The sequence below is a fragment of the Oryza sativa genome, chromosome 11 (assembly GCF_034140825.1).
Source record: "Oryza sativa Japonica Group chromosome 11, ASM3414082v1".
Lineage (NCBI taxonomy): Eukaryota > Viridiplantae > Streptophyta > Magnoliopsida > Poales > Poaceae > Oryza > Oryza sativa.
Genome location: NC_089045.1, coordinates 24,204,483 through 24,223,396, shown reverse-complemented (window position 1 = coordinate 24,223,396; position 18,914 = coordinate 24,204,483). Strand labels below are relative to the sequence as shown.

The window sequence follows — 18,914 nt, the reverse complement described above, 5'->3', positions numbered from 1 at the left end:
CAATACTTTCGAATAAACTGGATGGTCAAATATCAAGATAATTAACAGTGTTAACATAATGGAGGGAGTATAATATTATGGTGAAAAATGTGGACATTTCAAAGGGGGCTGCTAGTGAGGTCTGCTCTTAGCTCACCTGCTCATGGCTTGACCAGCTAGCCAGCTTATCCCTGCATGTGGCAGTGTCTCTCTACTTATCTCTATATAAACCACATGAGAATATTATTTCTCTAGCTTAATTCCAATGCTGCCTTAGCTCTAGCAATCTAGCTAGGTAATTTAGCTAAGTAAGCTAGCGACGCTATCTGGGATGGCGTCGTCGGCGGAGGCGGCTGCGGCGATGGCGGCGGCGCCGTCGGCGAGCGGGCGGCGGAGCATGAGCTGGGGGTCGTCGATCTCGCAGTCGTTCCGGCAGGCGGAGGCGGACGACCCGTTCGGTCGCGCGGCGTCGCAGCAGGGGCACGACGACGACGAGGAGAACCTCCGGTGGGCGGCGCTCGAGAAGCTCCCCACCTACGACCGCATGCGCCGCGGCGTCATCCGCACCGCGCTCCTCCATCACGACGGCGGCGGCGACGGCGGCGGCGCGGCGGCGGCGGCGAAGGACGGGAGGATGGAGCTCGTCGACATCCAGAAGCTCGCCGCCGGCAACCTCGGCCGCGCGCTCCTCGACCGCGTGTTCCAGGACGACAGCGAGCGCTTCCTCCGCCGCCTCCGGGACCGCATCGACATGTATGGATTGCATCGCCATGGATTTCGTACAATTAAAGCTTCATTGAAATTGAACTATAGCTCCATTAATCAAGCTGATCGATGGTTGGTTGCAGGGTGGGGATCGAGCTGCCGACGATCGAGGTGAGGTACGAGCAGCTGTCGATCCAGGCGGAGGTGTTCGTCGGCAGCCGTGCGCTGCCCACGCTCACCAACGCCGCCACCAACGTCCTCCAGGTATATACTCCTTCCTTCCGTTCCTAAATATAAACATTTTTTTAGTAAACAACAGTTCGGCAAATGCCAAACGACACTCCCCTTTCTCGACTTGCAGTCCCTTGTTTTCCACTACAAACTGATAAACGTTATGTTTTTTTTTCTTTTTAAAGTTTTATGGGGAAGTTTCTTTAAAGAAACCATATTAATCTATTATAAGTTTTTTCTAAGCTAATACGTTATTAGCTATGCGCTAATGAGTGAGATTAGTTTTCAACCTTATATGATGAGCATAGCCTAAGTTGTTAAGCCCAGAGCAAGTGTTTGAAGAAAAGGTTCCCTTTCGGTTATCTGGTTTGGTCACGTTTTAAATTTTGAATTATCCATGTAAGAACCTGATTGGCTTGAAATGCATAGATTCTCGCGTATTGGAACCAGTGTTCCGCAAATGCTTATATTTTTTTTTTGTATAAATTCAAATCCTACAGATGTTATACTTCGGAATGGAGGGAGTACAAAGACTTGAGAGGTTCTCTTCCACGTATGCCATAGTAATTAATTAGTCAACAGCCGTCCGTTAGATATGATTAAAAGTCTTCCCTGTACAATATTATCATATAAAATAGCTTTAAAATAATACTATACGTACCAGTTAGCGATTCCTTTTAAATTTTTGAAAAAAAAAATCCTGTGATATTTAATTTGTAGAAACAAAGGGAATTTCTGGTATATTAATAATTAAGAAAAAGTAAACTCACGTAACAGAGGCTGGCAAACCATTGAGTAACAGAACTTGATGTAAAGGAGAGAATTAGTTAATAGCAGTCGTCACATCATAAAATTTAAATTTGTCAATGACATATTATCGTACGCAGAATATATGTTTAATCACTGGTGGTATATATATATAATAGAGTTTCTTGAAAACATATATCTATATATCTAAGTACATCTATCTCAGATTCCTTCTAGATCTTCTTTCTTACCGGAAATGATGAAATAGTGGTTGAATTGTCCTCTGATAAATTATAAATTATATGGGCGTAATTTAATAATGGGACTCTTAGACAAAGTAAGATTAGATAATTATTATTTGTTTTGTCCAGTGGCATCTAACTTAAACAGATGTCTAGTAGCTAACAAGATTGATTATTTGTGCCTTTCTTATTCGAGGATAGTCGTCACCTGCACATGCAAGCAAAGATGGGCAGCTTAGATGTGTCAAACCTTCTAGAATCCCTCCATAAAAAAAAAGGGAGAAAAATCTTCTACAATCCCTTAGGTTTAAGCATGCACTGCACATGGGAGATGGCCTTGCAAAATCTCAAGCAAAATCTCCAGCAAAGCACAGCTAGGGTTCATATGCATATTCTATCGCATATATGACTCGTAGTCCGTGTCACTGGCTCGATCGAAGAGTTCAATCAATCAATCATCTTTGTTGTTTTGCTTAAGAAAACTAGAGGGCAAGTGTCAGTGTGTCACTAATTTGCTCAAAGAGTTTGATCAATTTTCCTTCGATTTTTCAAAAAATTCTCGACCAGAAAGGGCATGGAGCTCCGTCTATTTAAGCATGTGTTAGACGATATGTTTGTAATGTGGTGGGTGTGTATATGTTTTACTATAACAAAAAGAAGAGGAGAAAAGGACGTTTAAAGAAATTTTTAAACAAGAACAGTGAAAGATGGAACTTCTTCTTCAGAGGGCCATCAGGCAAAACAAAAGCTCAAAAAAGAAGGCCAGAACATCTCCCTGAGGCCCAAGTTAGAAATTGACCTATCTTTGTGCCAAACTTCCTACTAATATGTTTTTTTCATAGCTATATGTTATGGTGGTGGACTATCATCTTTTGGGCTTCGGTCCAAAAACAAATCAATTTTTGTGTGTGCTTGATGGATAGAAAATGTGATGATGTTTACTGGACAGGGTCTCATTGGACGATTTGGTTCTTCAAATAAGAGGACCATTAACATACTGCAAGATGTTAGTGGCATCATCAAGCCATCCAGGTAGAAACATACACTACCAATGTACTAGTTTCCAAATGTTCGTATTTTCAAAAGAAGTACTGAACTATAGTTCTTTTTTCTTATTTCAGGATGACACTTCTTCTTGGGCCTCCATCCTCGGGAAAGAGCACACTAATGCGAGCACTTACAGGGAAGCTTGATAAAAACCTCAAGGTAATTAAACTCAAATCCACTCATCTGGTAAATTATTTACTCCCTCCGGGTTGATAATACTTGTCGTTTCGGACAAGAGCACGGTCTCCAAAAAAATAACTTTGACAACTATTTTCTATTATAATATATATATAGAAATATCAACAAATATATGATTTTGATTTTATTGAAGTACTTTTTAAGACTAATCTACACATATGATTTTTATATTTTTAAGATAAATATTTTAAAAATTAATTGTAGTCAAAGATTTTAAAGTTTGACTTTACCCTTATTCAAAACGACTAATATTATCAACCCGGAGAGAGTACATGTTAACTCATTCCTGCCATATGCTCATTCATCCTATTGCGACCAACCCAGGTGTCCGGCGACATCACATACTGTGGACACACATTTTCTGAGTTCTACCCTGAGAGGACCAGTGCATATGTCAGTCAGTATGATCTTCATAATGCAGAGATGACTGTGAGAGAGACATTGGATTTCTCTGGGCGGTGCTTAGGCATTGGTGCAAGATATGACATGCTCGCGGAACTCGCGAGAAGGGAGCGCAATGCAGGCATTAAGCCAGATCCTGAGATCGATGCTTTCATGAAAGCTACTGCAGTGCAAGGGCATAAAACTAACATCACTACAGATGTTACTCTCAAGGTGAGATTCTGATCTATCTGTTGCCTATATATATATTTGTCCAAGAGGCAAATTAAATAAAAGAAAAGAAAATGCACTTTTTTTTCATTTACCTTGATGTGTAGGCACTTGGGTTGGACATTTGTGCTGATATTATTATTGGGGATGAGATGATTAGAGGAATTTCTGGTGGGCAAAAGAAGCGTGTGACAACAGGTATGCATTCAAAATATTCAAACCATGATAACTTCAGTAGAATAAGTTGCAATGATTAAAATCAATTGTTTAAATTTTAGACCATTTGTTTGCTCTAATTTCAAATTAATTGTCTAGAATCATTTTTTTTACTTGCTTGGTGACAGGGGAGATGTTAACGGGACCAGCACGGGCATTGTTCATGGATGAAATATCCACCGGTCTAGATAGCTCTAGCACATTTGAGATTGTCAAGTATATTGGGCATTTGGTCCATGTGATGAATGAGACTGTGATGATATCCCTCCTGCAGCCACCACCGGAGACCTACAATCTTTTTGATGACATAATTCTACTATCAGAAGGATATATAGTCTATCACGGACCACGTGAGAACATCTTGGAATTCTTCGAAAATGCTGGTTTCCGATGCCCTGAAAGGAAAGGAATCGCTGATTTCCTTCAAGAGGTCACTTCCAAGAAAGACCAGCAGCAGTACTGGTACCATGACCAAGAACGGTATCGGTATGTGTCAGTTCCAGAGTTTGCACAACGTTTCAAGTCATTCCATGTAGGTCAGAAAATGCAGAAGGAGATGCAAATTCCTTATGACAAGTCCAGCACACATCCTGCTGCATTGACAACTACCAAGTATGGGCTATCCAGTTGGGAGTCACTCAGGGCAGTGATGTCAAGAGAGTGGTTATTGATGAAGCGCAACTCCTTCATCTACATTTTCAAGGTCACCCAGTTGATCATCCTTGCCTTCATGTCCATGACTGTGTTCCTCAGAACAAAGATGCCTAGTGGGACAATCTCTGATGGCACTAAATTCCTTGGGGCTCTCACCTTTAGTTTGATCACCATCTTGTTCAATGGCTTTGCTGAGCTACAACTGACCATAAAGAAGCTTCCTGTGTTCTACAAACATAGAGATTTCTTGTTCTTCCCTGCATGGACCTTTGGAGTAGCAAATATCCTCTTGAAAGTTCCTGTTTCTCTTGTAGAGGCGGCGGTATGGGTTGTGCTCACATACTATGTGATGGGGTTTGCACCCTCTGCAGGAAGGTAAATTTGTATGGTTCATTTTCTAGTTTTAGTGCTAAAATTTGCATACAAAGCTTCATGACGAGTTCTTTTATATATTGATTTTAGGTTCTTTCGTCAATTTATAGCTTTCTTTGTTACTCACCAAATGGCAATGGCTATGTTCCGATTTCTTGGTGCTATTTTGAAAACAATGGTTGTGGCCAATACTTTTGGGATGTTTGTGCTGCTTATTGTCTTCATTTTTGGAGGATTTCTCATATCTAGAAGTAAGTATGTTCCCATGTAAATATATTTATATTTCCTAGGAATAAGCAATGAAGAATCAATATTGGCCATTTAATATTTATGGATGATACTAATGTCCTTGATTTGGCACGTACAGATGACATCAAGCCATGGTGGATTTGGGGTTACTGGGCATCTCCTATGATGTATAGTCAACAAGCAATATCAATCAATGAGTTCCTTGCTAGTAGATGGGCTATTGTAAGTTTCTTACTGAAACTTATATTATGTTTGATGTTTCTCTCCTCTCTCTAAATTAATTTATAGGAAACCGAGACATCTCATTCTTGTTAATGTTGTGCCATTTTAACAAACGAAGAACATTTTTTCTTGCTGCAGCCAAATACTGATGCAACAATTGATGAGCCAACTGTTGGCAAGGCTATTCTCAAATCCAAAGGCTTGATTACTAGTGATGGGGGGTTTTGGATTTCCATTGGAGCCCTTATAGGATTCCTTGTTGTGTTCAATATCTTATACATTTTGGCCCTTACATACTTGAGTCGTAAGCACCATTGCTTTCCTCATTACGCTGTTACTTTGATGTCATATTTATTCACAATACTTATAATTCATTTAAATTATTCCTCCCAGCTGGTGGCAGCTCAAACACAATAGTTTCAGATGAAGATAGTGAAGATAAGACGGACATGAAAACAAGAAATGAACAACAAATGTCCCAAATTGTACACAATAATGGAGCTAGTAATACATCTGCAACATCGTCAATCCCCATGAGTGAGACCTTATTTATCCATTTTATATGATTGTAGCCTTTATAATATTATCAAGCTCAAGTATATTATCTGTATTATGACTACTGATGTCTTACTAAGTAATTTTACATCATGGTAAAATTTACACATTTTATTCAACAGGTGGAAGCAGATCAACAAATCAGCAAAGTAGATCACAAATTGTCTTGCCTTTCCAACCCCTTTCACTTTGTTTCAACCATGTAAACTACTATGTGGATATGCCAACAGTAAGCTTACCTTCCCCCTTCAGAAAAATCATGCTAAAATAGTAAAATATGAATTCTCACTTTGACAACTTTAACATTTACGTATGTCAGCTAAAAATCAAACTGAGGCTAACATGTTTTTCATTGTTAATTATTCTAGGAAATGAAAGAGCAAGGATTCACAGAAAGCCGTCTCCAGTTACTATCTGATATCAGTGGAGTTTTCAGACCAGGTGTTTTGACAGCATTAGTTGGTGTAAGTGGAGCTGGCAAGACCACCCTAATGGATGTCTTAGCAGGAAGGAAAACAAGTGGAGTAATTGAAGGAGACATCACCCTCTCTGGTTATCCAAAGAAACAAGAAACTTTTGCACGCATTAGTGGTTACTGTGAACAGACTGATATTCATTCACCAAATGTTACTGTCTATGAATCCATTCTCTACTCTGCTTGGCTACGTCTTTCGTCAGATGTTGACACCAATACGAGGAAGGTAATACTAAACTATGTTCCACACTCATGATGTTGTATTGCTGAGCTCTATATATGTGAACATCCAAATAGTAATTTAATCAAATTTAACTGAACTCTTCACTCATGTAGATGTTCGTGGATGAAGTCATGTCCCTTGTAGAGCTTGATGTGTTACGTAATGCTTTGGTGGGTCTTCCTGGAGTTAGTGGTTTATCAACTGAACAGAGAAAGAGGCTCACAATTGCAGTGGAGTTGGTAGCAAACCCTTCAGTAATATTCATGGATGAGCCAACTTCTGGACTTGATGCTAGAGCTGCAGCAATTGTCATGCGAACCGTGAGAAATACCGTCAACACGGGACGCACTGTGGTTTGCACAATTCATCAACCCAGCATCGATATTTTTGAGTCTTTTGATGAGGTCCCTCTCTTTGCTATTTCTCTTTGAAATTCTAAAAAAAAATTCATGTAAATAAATAACGATTGTTTCTTCTCCAGCTTTTGCTATTGAAAAGGGGAGGGCAAGTTATTTATGCTGGTGAACTCGGCCGCCACTCCCATAAACTAGTTGAATATTTTGAGGTGAATGTCTTGTTTTCAATGCAATATACATGTTCTAGTTTGTGAACAACAAATATTTCTTTTATGCCCTACTAAACTAGAATTATGGCAACACAATCATGCTCGTATTATTTTAAAAAAATGTTTTTGTTACTTATTTGCCAAGTTCTGACTTGCTCATAAATATGGTCAATGATCTTGGAAGATTAGCAAATAATAATTATTTGTAGGTGTAACAAACTATATGTGGCATCACATGAGATTATCTTTCACCCTTCAGGCAGTTCCAGGTGTTCCAAAGATAACAGAAGGATATAATCCTGCAACATGGATGCTAGAAGTCACCTCCCCTATAGCTGAGGCTCGTCTTAATGTAAATTTTGCTGAAATTTATGCTAATTCTGAGCTTTATAGGTATGTAGCCTCAATCGAAACCCTCCTTTTGTTACTTTCTTAACTACCAATGCTTGTTTACATTGAAATTAGTTTGGATCCCAAACAAACAAACAAAATTAGCAACTATGGTCGATTTTGTTACTGACATTAAGGTCAACTTTCATAAATATGCCCAGGAAAAACCAAGAGCTAATCAAGGAATTGAGCACTCCCCCACCAGGATATCAAGATCTCTCATTTCCTACAAAGTATTCTCAAAATTTCTATAGTCAATGCATTGCAAACTTTTGGAAGCAATATCGTTCTTATTGGAAGAATCCACCATACAATGCCATGCGCTATCTTATGACATTGCTCAATGGCCTTGTCTTTGGCACGGTATTTTGGCAAAAAGGAACTAAGATGTATGATCCTATACTTGACATCAATGCTGATGGAATTAGTAGTGATGCTATATTAAACTCTTTGGTGGCATACTAACGCTTTTAAATATGTTTGATTTGTGTTTTACATGAATAGATCATCACAACAAGATTTGTTCAATTTGCTTGGAGCCACTTATGCTGCAACTTTCTTCCTTGGGGCTGCCAATTGTATCACAGTTCAACCTGTTGTTTCCATCGAAAGAACAGTCTTCTACCGCGAAAGGGCAGCAGGGATGTACTCTTCATTGTCCTATGCATTTGCTCAGGTAATGTGTGAAATTAACATGTTGACTGTTGTTAGCTGCATTGAGTGAAATGTGATTGTTTTGGTTGCACTAACTATGCTCCAAATAAATGGGATATCTACTGCTCCTATGCTTTGACTTATTGAAGAAGCATCGGAAAGAGTTTGGAGAGAACATGAGCAATAGATATTGATATAACGAGCATAATGGCATCGCCAATAAACTAGTATAATATTGGTCATTTGTGAACTAAGAGCTCATCAAAATGTCTCCTCATTTTTTAATCAAAGATAGTTATAAATAATTGCGGTTCAGATCAAAATATAAGGGAAAATAAAATTAAAAAATTACAATATAAACCTCATAATATATTTTTTACTGGGAACCTCATAATATTTTATGAAGCAATAATATATTAAATGAGTTTGAGAATGTAAAGGTTGCATACCAACCAAAAAAAATGAAGAGGGTGTGGAAGGTACAACATGATTTTTAATTTAGAGTCAATTCGTGCAGGCATGCGTGGAGGTCATCTACAACATCTTACAGGGGATTCTATACACTATTATCATCTATGCAATGATTGGATATGACTGGAAAGCCGACAAATTCTTCTATTTCATGTTCTTTATTGTAGCAAGTTTCAACTACTTCACATTGTTTGGGATGATGTTGGTGGCATGCACCCCATCTGCAATGCTTGCAAACATTCTCATATCCTTTGTACTTCCTCTCTGGAATCTTTTTGCTGGGTTCCTCGTTGTTAGGCCGGTAAGCTAGAAAGTGTTTTAATTTCTCACAGTTATGCATTGATAAGTAGCTAGCTTAGCTATGTTCTCTTATCGACTTGGTGTGTGTTGATGCAGTTGATACCGATTTGGTGGAGGTGGTACTACTGGGCAAACCCCGTGTCATGGACCATCTATGGTGTTGTGGCGTCACAGTTTGGTAAAAATGGTGATGTTCTTTCGGTTCCCGGTGGGAGCCCTACGGTAGTGAAGCAATTCTTGGAGGACAACCTAGGGATGCGGCATAGTTTCCTAGGATATGTTGTGCTCACACATTTTGGCTACATCATCGTTTTCTTCTTCATCTTTGGCTATGCCATCAAGTACTTCAACTTCCAGAAACGATAGAGATGGTATGTTATGGCATAGAGTGACATTATTTTTGGCCGCCACTGCCACTTGCAGCTAAAGAGGGCTACTACACAATTACTTAGTTAAGTTAGAAGTGCTTGTAGATTGTTCTAGTTTGTAAACATTCACTTCATGTATCTATATACACACCAATGCTATTCTAAGCCATGGATGTGATTTGTTATTCCATTTGCAGACCAATAGATCATCCTAAGATTGTATAAACCTCTAGGAATTGTAAAAGTTGGCCCACAAGTGTAAAAAAACCCTCTCATTTGCGTCCTAACCTTGCCGGACCTCACCCATGATCATAAAATCCAGTTCTGCTTCCTTTTGTGATATAGTGCACATCACAAGAGCCATAACTAGATCGAGATGATGATGCAACATGGTGATTGGTAAGTTTAGTGGTGAGGTTGGGTGTGGGAACATGTGATTGACACCCCTTACACCAAGGTCCTGACCATGACAAATGAGGGTGAGGTGGACATTTGTAGAGGAGGCAGTTTGGTTGTGCATGGTAGAGAAGATGGTTGGGTTGTCTAGCACTAATAGAGACGGCAATTATGCCCATTTAGCTATTCATTCACATATTAAAATCCTTTTAGGTTGGATTTTGAATATGTGCTTGATTTTTTGACGATCTATTGGGTCAAAACCCTATACCCAAAGAGTGAAGGGCAAAGGTTTGGATAAGGGTAATAACTACCATGCTTACTCACCTCCCCGCTTCCATGCTAACTCGGGGTGTATTTGAGAGGAGGGGAAAGGAGGAGATTGAGAAAATATGCAAAACGATGTGAGCTATTAGCACATGATTAATTGAGTATTAATTATTTTAATTTTAATCTTGAAAAGTGGATTTATATGATATTTTAAAGCTACTTTCCAATATAATTTTTTTAAAAAAAATACATCGTTTAGCAGTTTAGGAGATGTGCGCGTGAAGAACGAGCGATTTTTTTTTTCACTCAACACATCTTTTGTGGTATCCATCACAAATATGAGTAACAATGAATGGAATTAAGCAAGTAATACAGTGACGAATAATGGGTCATATATTAGGAAGAGTTTTTCATTGTGAAGACACAGCGATAGCCGTGGAGATTTGCAAGTGGTCTCGACCAACCGTGGATGGATTTAACTATGGCAAGGCGACACTCTGAGCTCTAGTTATTGTATAACAATGACATTATTCTAATATCTTATGTTTTTTAGTTTTGTTCTAAACTGTTACTACCATATAATTATTTTTGTTGGGATGTTTGGCAACCGTCCTCTCTCCCCAAAACAATGAAATGGAAATTTTCCATTGGGTTTTTAGGAGACCTTTTGCTCACCTTTAAACAGCCTCATTTTTTTCGTTTATACTTATACTTATCAGCGAAAAATTTAAATTTTTAACCATAAATTTAGAGTTGATTTTAGAGTTTTTTTCATTGTAGTTTATTTTTTATACTTTACTTTTTAGATCGTTAAAAATACATATATAAAACTTTTATTCACAGATTATTTTTCATTTGCAAAAAATATACCGTTTCGCTTTTTCCTCTGATATGCCAAACCATGGGGCTGAAAAATTATCCCCCTGGATTTTTCTCCCCCTTGTTACCAAACAGGATCTGACAGTCCGAGAGTAGTAGTACTCCAGTACTAGTAACAAACTAAACAGTACACACAGCGAAGCACCAGCGAAGTTGGAGCTGGAATCCGAACCACCCGGAAACCCAAACCAACCTCAACGCGTCTTCTTCTCTTCTTCGCCCCAATCTCTGATCCGTCCAGTTGACCCAAAGCTAGAGTCTTTCTTGCTTCTCCTGAGTCCTGACTTCTTGATCCACCGATTGTTCTTCGATTTCTTGCTTCTTGATTCGTCGCCGCTGCTGCTGCTGGAGGCAGAAAGGGAGCACAAGATCGAGCAATCCAAGCTGCAATTAGAGGAGGAGGAAGAGGAAGAGGAGGAGGATGCTGAGAAGGGCGGGGAAAGGGGAGGTTGCAGATGGGTTCTACCAGATTCGCTCGGATTGCACCCACAAGGTCCCCGAGACCAAGTTCAAGATCAAGGTCTCACCTTTTTTCTTGATTCCCCTCATCTCTCCTCCTCATTAATTACTACTACTGCTTTGATTTACTTTTCTGATGTATCATCCTTCATCGCTGCGAGTTAATCGTTCTAATTCAAAGGGTTAATTCAAAGGGTTAATTGTTGGTTTATGAGCAATTAATTGAGCCTTCTGGGAGTGTGCCGGTAGATTGATTTATCCCTCTCTGCAATTAATTTTTCAGGTTGGGAAAACGTTGAGCGTTCGGAAATGGCATGCTGCGTTTACGCGTGAAGGCCGTTTGGATATTGCTTCGGTTCTGAACCGGATACAGAAAGGGGTAAATTAAATCATTCTTTGAAAGAAAAAAAAAACTTTTGTCTTGTTGCCACTTTGTCCTTTCTGTGATATGGAAACCTTTTATGTGTTTTCCTGGGAGGGAGGCTATCTAATGTGATACTGTCAGTTTGGTAAGGTTAGAGGAAAAGGAATTGGTTAGTCCCTCAAATTGCACATGCTTGATAGAAGGAACAAGGAATTGAGTCATTCCATCCAAGTTAGGTGTGCGCGAGCGCAGGGTTACCCCGTGGGTAAACGTTGACGCGCTCCAGTTTAACAAGTAAACTACATACACAATATGAACTAGAAAGAAATGTATTTTAGTTGGTTTAGTTGAACTAGGGTGGATCATCTCACTCAATCGTACTTCAGTGATTGAACATGGGTTAGTCCCTATTTGACAAGGAACGGTTAGCAACTCAATGGTATATGTCCACAGAGTGACCTGCGCCCATCCCTAACCAAAATAATGGGATGGCCCCATGGTGGAACAACCCATCCATCATAATAAACATCTCGATAGTTCCCGGTATAGACGAATATCTCAAAATGATCTGTTTATTTCTCTTAGGGTGTCCATCCTACAATCAGGGGAGAGGTCTGGGAGTTTTTACTTGGCTGTTTTGATCCTGGGAGCACTTTTGATGAGCGCGAGCAGATTAGGGAGAAAAGAAGGTAAGCGACTTTCTATAAATTTGTTCAGTAATTTGGTTTTCCTTACAAAGAGTCGAATACTTGAATGCACATGCTTTGCCACAGATAGAAAGTATCATGTTGGAGGCACAACCAAATCGGGCCTGTGCCACCACTTGCATCTGCCCTTGCTCTAGTTTGTGCTTCTGCAATCTTGTTTTGTCTTTCATGCCCTTTGGTTTGCCACTGAACCCAGCTGTGGCTCGCATTAGTCATTAGTCACTACTCCTTGGTGAAGAGCCAGACAAACAAGTGCTGAAATGCAGATCACATAGTGCAGCAAAGGGTTGCAGCATGCAGTCTTGCACAACGATATCACCTTGGAAATGGAAGATTGGTGCTAACTCTCTTTGACATGCCTACTGCAAACTGAAAATTGGTTATTATGACTGATAAGAATTGCAGTTCCTTCCCCCCTGGTTCTTCATACTATTTTTTTATTGCGATAATTAGGACGCAATCATCAAACTTTTTATCTGTTTAGCCTCAACATTGTAACAGACGATCTATGTAGAATACAATATGCCATATGGAAGCAAGAATGCAAAGATATGGACTCCCATGTTGGTAGCGGTAAAATTATCACAGCCCCAATTATAACTGAGGATGGAAAACCTATTAAGGATCCTTTGGTTTTGCTCGAAGCTACTTCAGACCAGCACACAATGCAAGGTAGTTCATCCAGCAGCAGGAACGAAAATGAGGTGGACAAGTCCGAAAATTGTGTGGTGGATAAACAAATTATCGAATGGAAGCTTTTGCTACATCAAATTGGTAAGGTCCATACATCAATCTTTTTGTTCCTCCTGCCTGCCATTGTTCCATTGTGCCTGCGCTTATAAATGTTCCTAACTTTTGTGTCCACGTGTACGTTACGCAGGCCTTGATGTGCTGCGCACTGATCGATCCATGGTGTTTTATGAGAACAAAGAAAATCTTTCGAAGTTATGGGATATTCTTGCTGTATATGCTTGGATCGACAAAGAAATTGGCTATTGTCAAGGTGGGGTGCACAATGCTGTCGTCTTGCACAAAAAATGCTTATGTAGTTCCCAAATAATCTGACAGGTGTTTATTCAATCTTAAACAGGAATGAGTGATTTATGCTCACCGATGATAGTGCTGCTCAACGACGAAGCAGATGCATTTTGGTGCTTTGAGAGATTAATGCGTAGACTGGTACAACTGCTTCTCAAAAAGTCTTTAATGTGGGGTTTTTTTCTTATAATTTTAGTAGTAACTTTTATTATAAAGCGAGGAAATTTCAGATGCACACAGCAATCTGTTGGGGTGGAGAACCAGCTTCAGCACCTTGCGTCTATCATTCAAGTGCTTGACCCAAAATTACATGACCACCTAGGTACACAATGAAAACTCTCAAGATTGTAACAGTCAACCCTGGACGTCCATTTGCTGATGTTACATTCTGCAATTGGTCCTGTTGATCCCTGAATGCAGAAACACTTGGTGGGGGTGATTATCTCTTTGCATTCCGCATGTTCATGGTATTGTTTCGGCGTGAATTATCATTTGGGGACTCACTATACCTTTGGGAGGTAAACACTGCTGGTCATTCTGACATGTCGTACTAAATCTTAAACATCCTATTCATTCATCTGAAGAGATTTGATCTATTAACCAACACAATTGATGTTTTATGCAGTCGGTCATATTATCAAAAACATTTTTTTACTACAGTAGATAATTAATTGATGATCATATTTTCTTCTGAAACTTGTTTGCAGATGATGTGGGCTCTAGAATATGATCCTGACATCTTCTCCACATATGAACATATTGATGCTGCAACTGGTGTAACTCCAGGACATAGGCAAAAAGTAAAATCAATTCGCCAATTTGGCAAGTACGAGAGAGACAATATGAAGAATGGGGCTACTAGTGACAACGATGGTCCTGTTCCGATTTCTGTTTTCCTGGTTGCTAGTGTTCTGAAGGAGAACAGTGCGAAGCTCCTGCAGGAAGCTCGAGGGATTGATGATGTTATTAGGGTAAGTTGGATCGATCCATTCCTATTATCTTCTTTAGAAAAAGAATCCATAAGATTGCTTCATTGTCAGATGAACATAACATATAATATACGTTCTAAACTAACTTGGAGTACCATATAAGAAAACTCACAATCATTGATTTCAGATTTTGAATGATGTTAATGGGAATTTGGATGCGAAAAAGGCTTGCGCTGTTGCATTGAAACTTCACAGGAAATACCTTAAAAAGGTAACTACCAGTTACAAGTTCCTCTTTACTGCAGCTTATTACCACACATTGCAATGCTTGATGAAGTATTAAGGTATACTGGTTTACCAATCGTTGTTCTTTACTTCTCTTGGCAGATCCAGGGAAAGAAGCCATAACAACGAGCTCCGGGTTACTCCTGGTTTTGATCGTGGCTCTGTTTTACTCCTGCTTTTCTCCTAATTTGTGAGAAAAATGTACAAAGTTCGTTAATTTGTGGCTGGTAAGAATTCTACCACTAAACTATAGCCACCATATAACACACGGAGAATATTACATGTAACATTATTTATTGATGAATCAATGGAGGCCAAAGGGAAACAACTCATGGTTGCTTTTAGCTGGATTCAACCATTTTTTTAAATGGGAAACCGTTATACTTAGGCTGTGTTTAGATCCAAAGTTTGAATCCAAACTTCAGTCCTTTTCCATCACATCAACCTGTCATACACACACAATTTTTCAGTCACATCATCTCCAATTTCAACCAAAATCCAAACTTTACGCTGAACTAAACACAGCCTTATGCGTGTATTGATTGTTTGATTATGGCAGGTAAGTACTACCATTAGTCTGCAATACTAAGGTTAATTTTTTAAATTTAAATGAATTACTCACTCAGTATTTAAATATATGACAGTGATGACTTTATTCAAGGTGTGTTTAGTTCACGCCAAAATTGAAAATTTGATTAAAATTGGAACGATGTGATGGAAAAGTTGGAAGTTTGTGTGTTGGAAAGTTTTGATATGATGAAAAAGTTGAAAGTTTGAAGAAAAAGTTGAGAACTAAACCATGCCTCAGTCACTTTTTGAAACTTTAGCTATCAATAGCTCTGAAATTTTTTGTTTGAAAACATAAAAATCAAACAATATTGTAATTTGTTTAGATATATTATCATTATATTCTAATAAAAATAGTGGTTAAAATTGCACACCAACAATTTTATCTTTTTCTCTACAACTGAAAAAGGGTGTCGTCCTCATTCCTCGCCTCCCCTTCTTTCTTCTAAAATACACTTCTCCATCGTAAAAACCGATTTCTAAAAAAAAAACCAATCAACCCACTTTATCCAAAAAAAATTTCACTAAAATAAATAAAGAAACCGGTGTAATACATGGATCTATAACTATAGTTGGCCAAAAGGTCTGCAACTCGACAGTTTGACCCACTACACGGAGATTTGGTTCAGCCCAACCCGACCATTGGGCTGTGCCCGGGCCTCTTCCTCGGCACAACGTGCCGGCACGGACCAATGATCAGCACAACCGCTGCCCGACATCTCCTATTCCCGCAGGCCGTAGCCTGTCAGCGGTCGACCCAAAGAGATGAGCGATGCAAAATAGACTTATTCCAAGGACGAGCACGGTGGGTTGGTCGTGCCACTATAACTAGCATATTTAAATACAAAGGTGCGAGTCTATGACATTCTTTAGCCTCTGCCATCAGACACGGAATGAAGTTAACCATGCTGCAGAGACATGGGAACTGCAGGAAAGTTTTCAGCTTACCTCAGTCTGCAAGGCAAGAACTTCTTATCAACAGCTGCTAATCTTTGCTTCCATTCGATTAAATTCCTACCTTGCAAATGTCAGCAATCCGATTACCACCATTATTACCAAACCGATAAAAAAAAAGAAAAACACGAACGATTCGTTCGAGCTAGCGAGCGAGTGATCATGCCGCCGGAGGAGCGAACGACGACGGCGCCGCCGCCGCCGCCGGCGAGCGGCCGACGCGCGAGGTGGCGCGTCGCGGAGCACACCCGCGCCAGCTGCACCACCGTGGTGGCGAACACGCTCTGCACGCTCCTCCTCGTCCTCCTCCTCGTCGCCGGCGTCGTCCTCTTCGTCGTCTGGCTCAGCCTCCGCCCGCACCGCCCGCGCTTCGCCGTCGTCTCCTTCACCGTCGTCTCGCCGCCGGCCACCGGCGGCGGCGGGCACCAGAAGGTCGCCTTCAACGTCTCCGACCGCAACCCGAACCGCCACATCGGCATCCACTACGACGCGACGCGCGCCGCCGTGCTCTACGGCGGCGACGACGTCGGCGCCGCCGCCGTGCTCGTCGCCACCGGCCCGGCGTTCGCCGACGGCTGGTACCAGCCGAACAAGACGACGACGTTCATCGCCGGCGTGCTGGACGTCGTCGGCCCGAGGCCCGCCGCCGATGCGGCGTGGCCGGCGTTCGCCGCGGGCCTCCGCGCGGGGCGCCTGCCGCTGCGGCTGCGGCTCACCACGGCCATCCGGTTCCGGCTCACCACCGGCTTCGGCGCCGTCGGGTTCCAGTCCGGCCGCCGGAGGATGCACGTTGACTGCCACATCGTCGTCGACTCCGGCGGCAACCTGCTGCCGGAGTCCGTCGGCGCCGCCTGCGAGAGATACTTCTCGTGATGATGATCACACATTCGATCAACGGACAAAACATGATCAGTTATTGATTTTTCTTGTCCATTGATTTCCCTTTGCTTTGTGCAAAAAATAAATACGAGTGACTTACATTGTGAAACGAAGGGAGTAGAAAAAAAAACTGTTATGTAAGAAGAAAAATTCAGCCGTAAATAGTAAAATTGAAGAGTATTGTACATGGTAGATGTAATGCATGATGTTCTATTTGATTGATTTTTAAAGCATTTTATTTGGTCTTCTTGTTTAGTTTGTACTTTGTAGTAGTACCTCTGTTTAAAATAAAATTACAGTGGCCTGAATAGCACCTTGAGATTCTGAATTTAAATCTTCATAGGAGTGAATTTCATTGGAGTACTATTCGCTGCAAACTTTGACCACTTTCGATCCTTTTTGAAATAGAAATAAATGCTTAAATGGATAGTATTATTATTAAGAGTGAATTTCGTATAAGTATAAATATTTTATCAAAATTATCGATTTACTATGATTTTGTCTAGATATTTTAGAGAACTAGAACACAGTAGGGTATGACTTTATTATAAAGATGTGTTGCTTGTAAAATGCAAACAGACTGTACTTGTTAAGCTCGTGACATGGCATCAGACTAATGCTACATGGGCCAAGCCCAAGGTTCTGGTGTAAACATTCGGCCTGTGTTCTGGTGTTTGTGGCAAGCCCAAGGCCCAAACTAATGCTACATGGGCCATGCCAAAGTTGTCTGTACTACGTATAAATTTGCAAAGTATATTATAGGGTGTGTTTAGTTCATGCCAAAATTTAAAGTTTGATTGAAATTGAAACGATGTGACGGAAAAGTTAGAAGTTTTTGTGTGTAGAAAAGTTTTGATGTGATGAAAAAATTAGAAGTTTGAAGAAAAAAATTAGAAACTAAACCAAACCAGGCCATAACCTAGAGAGAGAATCCCTTATATGCCACTACAATTTGACCAGTTCCCATATATGCCACTCAAAATTGGCTTCTCCCTTATATGCCACTAGTTTAAGTTTTTCTACCCTTTTATGCCACTCCCACCACTATAGTGTTACTTGACTGTTAGTCAAAGGTTAGTTTTTTTTTCGTAAATGACCAATATGCCCTCTCAACTAAAAAATGTGTAAACTTCAAAAAATCATAACTAATTTATTTTAAATCCTTTTTGAGTGAACAAAGTTTTATCAGAACCAGTGAAAAATACTCTTTATATTAAAAATATTGTTAGAAAACTGCATATTTCATGCTTACGTTGAAAATTTATTTGTGATGGTAATAGCTAAAATTGCATATGATGCAGAAAAAAATCAATTTTCATATATTGTATCTAGTAGCTATATTAGTACTAAAATACCTATTATTGGTTGTATACTAATTCTCAAGGGCAAATGCATCTTTTTACAATGAAGCTAACGGTCAACTGACGGTGGACTGACGGCAATGGCATAAAAGGGAGGAGAAACTTGAAACGGTGGCACAAAAGGGAGAAGCCAATTTGAAGTGGCATATAAGGGAGCCAGTTAATTTAGAGTGGCATATAAGGGATTCTCTCTAAGCTAGAAGCTCTTTTCATGTTCTTGCAGACTGTTGGCAAGCAGATGGACAGGTGTTTTTGTTGATTTCAGGCGACATCATGAGTGAAAAATCAAATGGTAAGATTGGATCATATTTGCTCGAGGCATGTTGGAGAAAGAAGGCATGCATTGTTGCA

The 18,914-nt window shown here is 40.1% G+C and overlaps 3 protein-coding genes across 5 annotated transcripts; all 3 read left to right on the top strand.

The window, feature by feature from the left end:
- The first annotated feature begins 202 nt into the window (after positions 1 to 202).
- LOC4350807 (ABC transporter G family member 48-like) lies at positions 203 to 9,781 on the top strand. Its single transcript, NM_001423428.1, has 20 exons — positions 203 to 732; positions 828 to 948; positions 2,854 to 2,936; positions 3,026 to 3,110; positions 3,474 to 3,764; positions 3,869 to 3,959; positions 4,106 to 5,006; positions 5,094 to 5,254; positions 5,371 to 5,474; positions 5,613 to 5,778; positions 5,868 to 6,011; positions 6,152 to 6,258; positions 6,398 to 6,730; positions 6,841 to 7,131; positions 7,209 to 7,292; positions 7,552 to 7,685; positions 7,844 to 8,071; positions 8,187 to 8,358; positions 8,854 to 9,108; positions 9,204 to 9,781. Exons 1-20 carry the CDS (start codon positions 311 to 313, stop codon positions 9,471 to 9,473), a joined length of 4,443 nt encoding a protein of 1,480 aa, NP_001410357.1. The 5' UTR covers positions 203 to 310; the 3' UTR covers positions 9,474 to 9,781.
- A 1,429-nt stretch (positions 9,782 to 11,210) lies between these two features.
- On the top strand, positions 11,211 to 15,146 carry LOC4350806 (TBC1 domain family member 15). Of its 3 annotated transcripts, none has more exons than NR_186832.1 (11): positions 11,211 to 11,540; positions 11,763 to 11,858; positions 12,429 to 12,532; positions 13,065 to 13,324; positions 13,431 to 13,553; positions 13,641 to 13,729; positions 13,819 to 13,910; positions 14,009 to 14,106; positions 14,296 to 14,559; positions 14,705 to 14,788; positions 14,905 to 15,131. NR_186832.1 is itself a non-coding variant. In NM_001423429.1 (11 exons), the coding sequence occupies exons 1-11, from the start codon at positions 11,442 to 11,444 to the stop codon at positions 14,923 to 14,925; spliced, it is 1,344 nt and encodes a 447-aa protein (NP_001410358.1). In that variant the 5' UTR covers positions 11,211 to 11,441; the 3' UTR covers positions 14,926 to 15,131. The 3 variants fall into 3 exon arrangements, 2 of the variants coding, with proteins under 2 accessions (NP_001410358.1, XP_015616978.1); NM_001423429.1 differs by having other exon boundaries at positions 13,805 to 13,910; XM_015761492.3 differs by having other exon boundaries at positions 11,256 to 11,540; positions 13,052 to 13,324; positions 13,805 to 13,910; positions 14,905 to 15,146.
- Positions 15,147 to 15,867: 721 nt separating this feature from the next.
- LOC136354055 (NDR1/HIN1-like protein 26) lies at positions 15,868 to 17,530 on the top strand. Its single transcript, XM_066305655.1, has one exon. It carries the CDS (start codon positions 16,288 to 16,290, stop codon positions 17,194 to 17,196), a length of 909 nt encoding a protein of 302 aa, XP_066161752.1. The 5' UTR covers positions 15,868 to 16,287; the 3' UTR covers positions 17,197 to 17,530.
- The last annotated feature ends 1,384 nt before the right edge of the window (positions 17,531 to 18,914 follow it).

Bases quoted from the DNA above. Each gene is read 5' to 3' on its own strand.
- LOC4350807 (NM_001423428.1), top strand. From the start codon at position 311: ATGGCGTCGTCGGCGGAGGCGGCTGCGGCGATGGCGGCGGCGCCGTCG. The intron at 5,255-5,370 runs GTAAGTATGTTC...TGGCACGTACAG, and splicing joins AGGATTTCTCATATCTAGAA to ATGACATCAAGCCATGGTGG. The intron at 5,475-5,612 runs GTAAGTTTCTTA...TTCTTGCTGCAG, and splicing joins TTGCTAGTAGATGGGCTATT to CCAAATACTGATGCAACAAT.
- LOC4350806 (NM_001423429.1), top strand. From the start codon at position 11,442: ATGCTGAGAAGGGCGGGGAAAGGGGAGGTTGCAGATGGGTTCTACCAG. The intron at 11,541-11,762 runs GTCTCACCTTTT...TTAATTTTTCAG, and splicing joins AGACCAAGTTCAAGATCAAG to GTTGGGAAAACGTTGAGCGT. The intron at 13,325-13,430 runs GTAAGGTCCATA...TACGTTACGCAG, and splicing joins GCTTTTGCTACATCAAATTG to GCCTTGATGTGCTGCGCACT.
- LOC136354055 (XM_066305655.1), top strand. From the start codon at position 16,288: ATGGGAACTGCAGGAAAGTTTTCAGCTTACCTCAGTCTGCAAGGCAAG.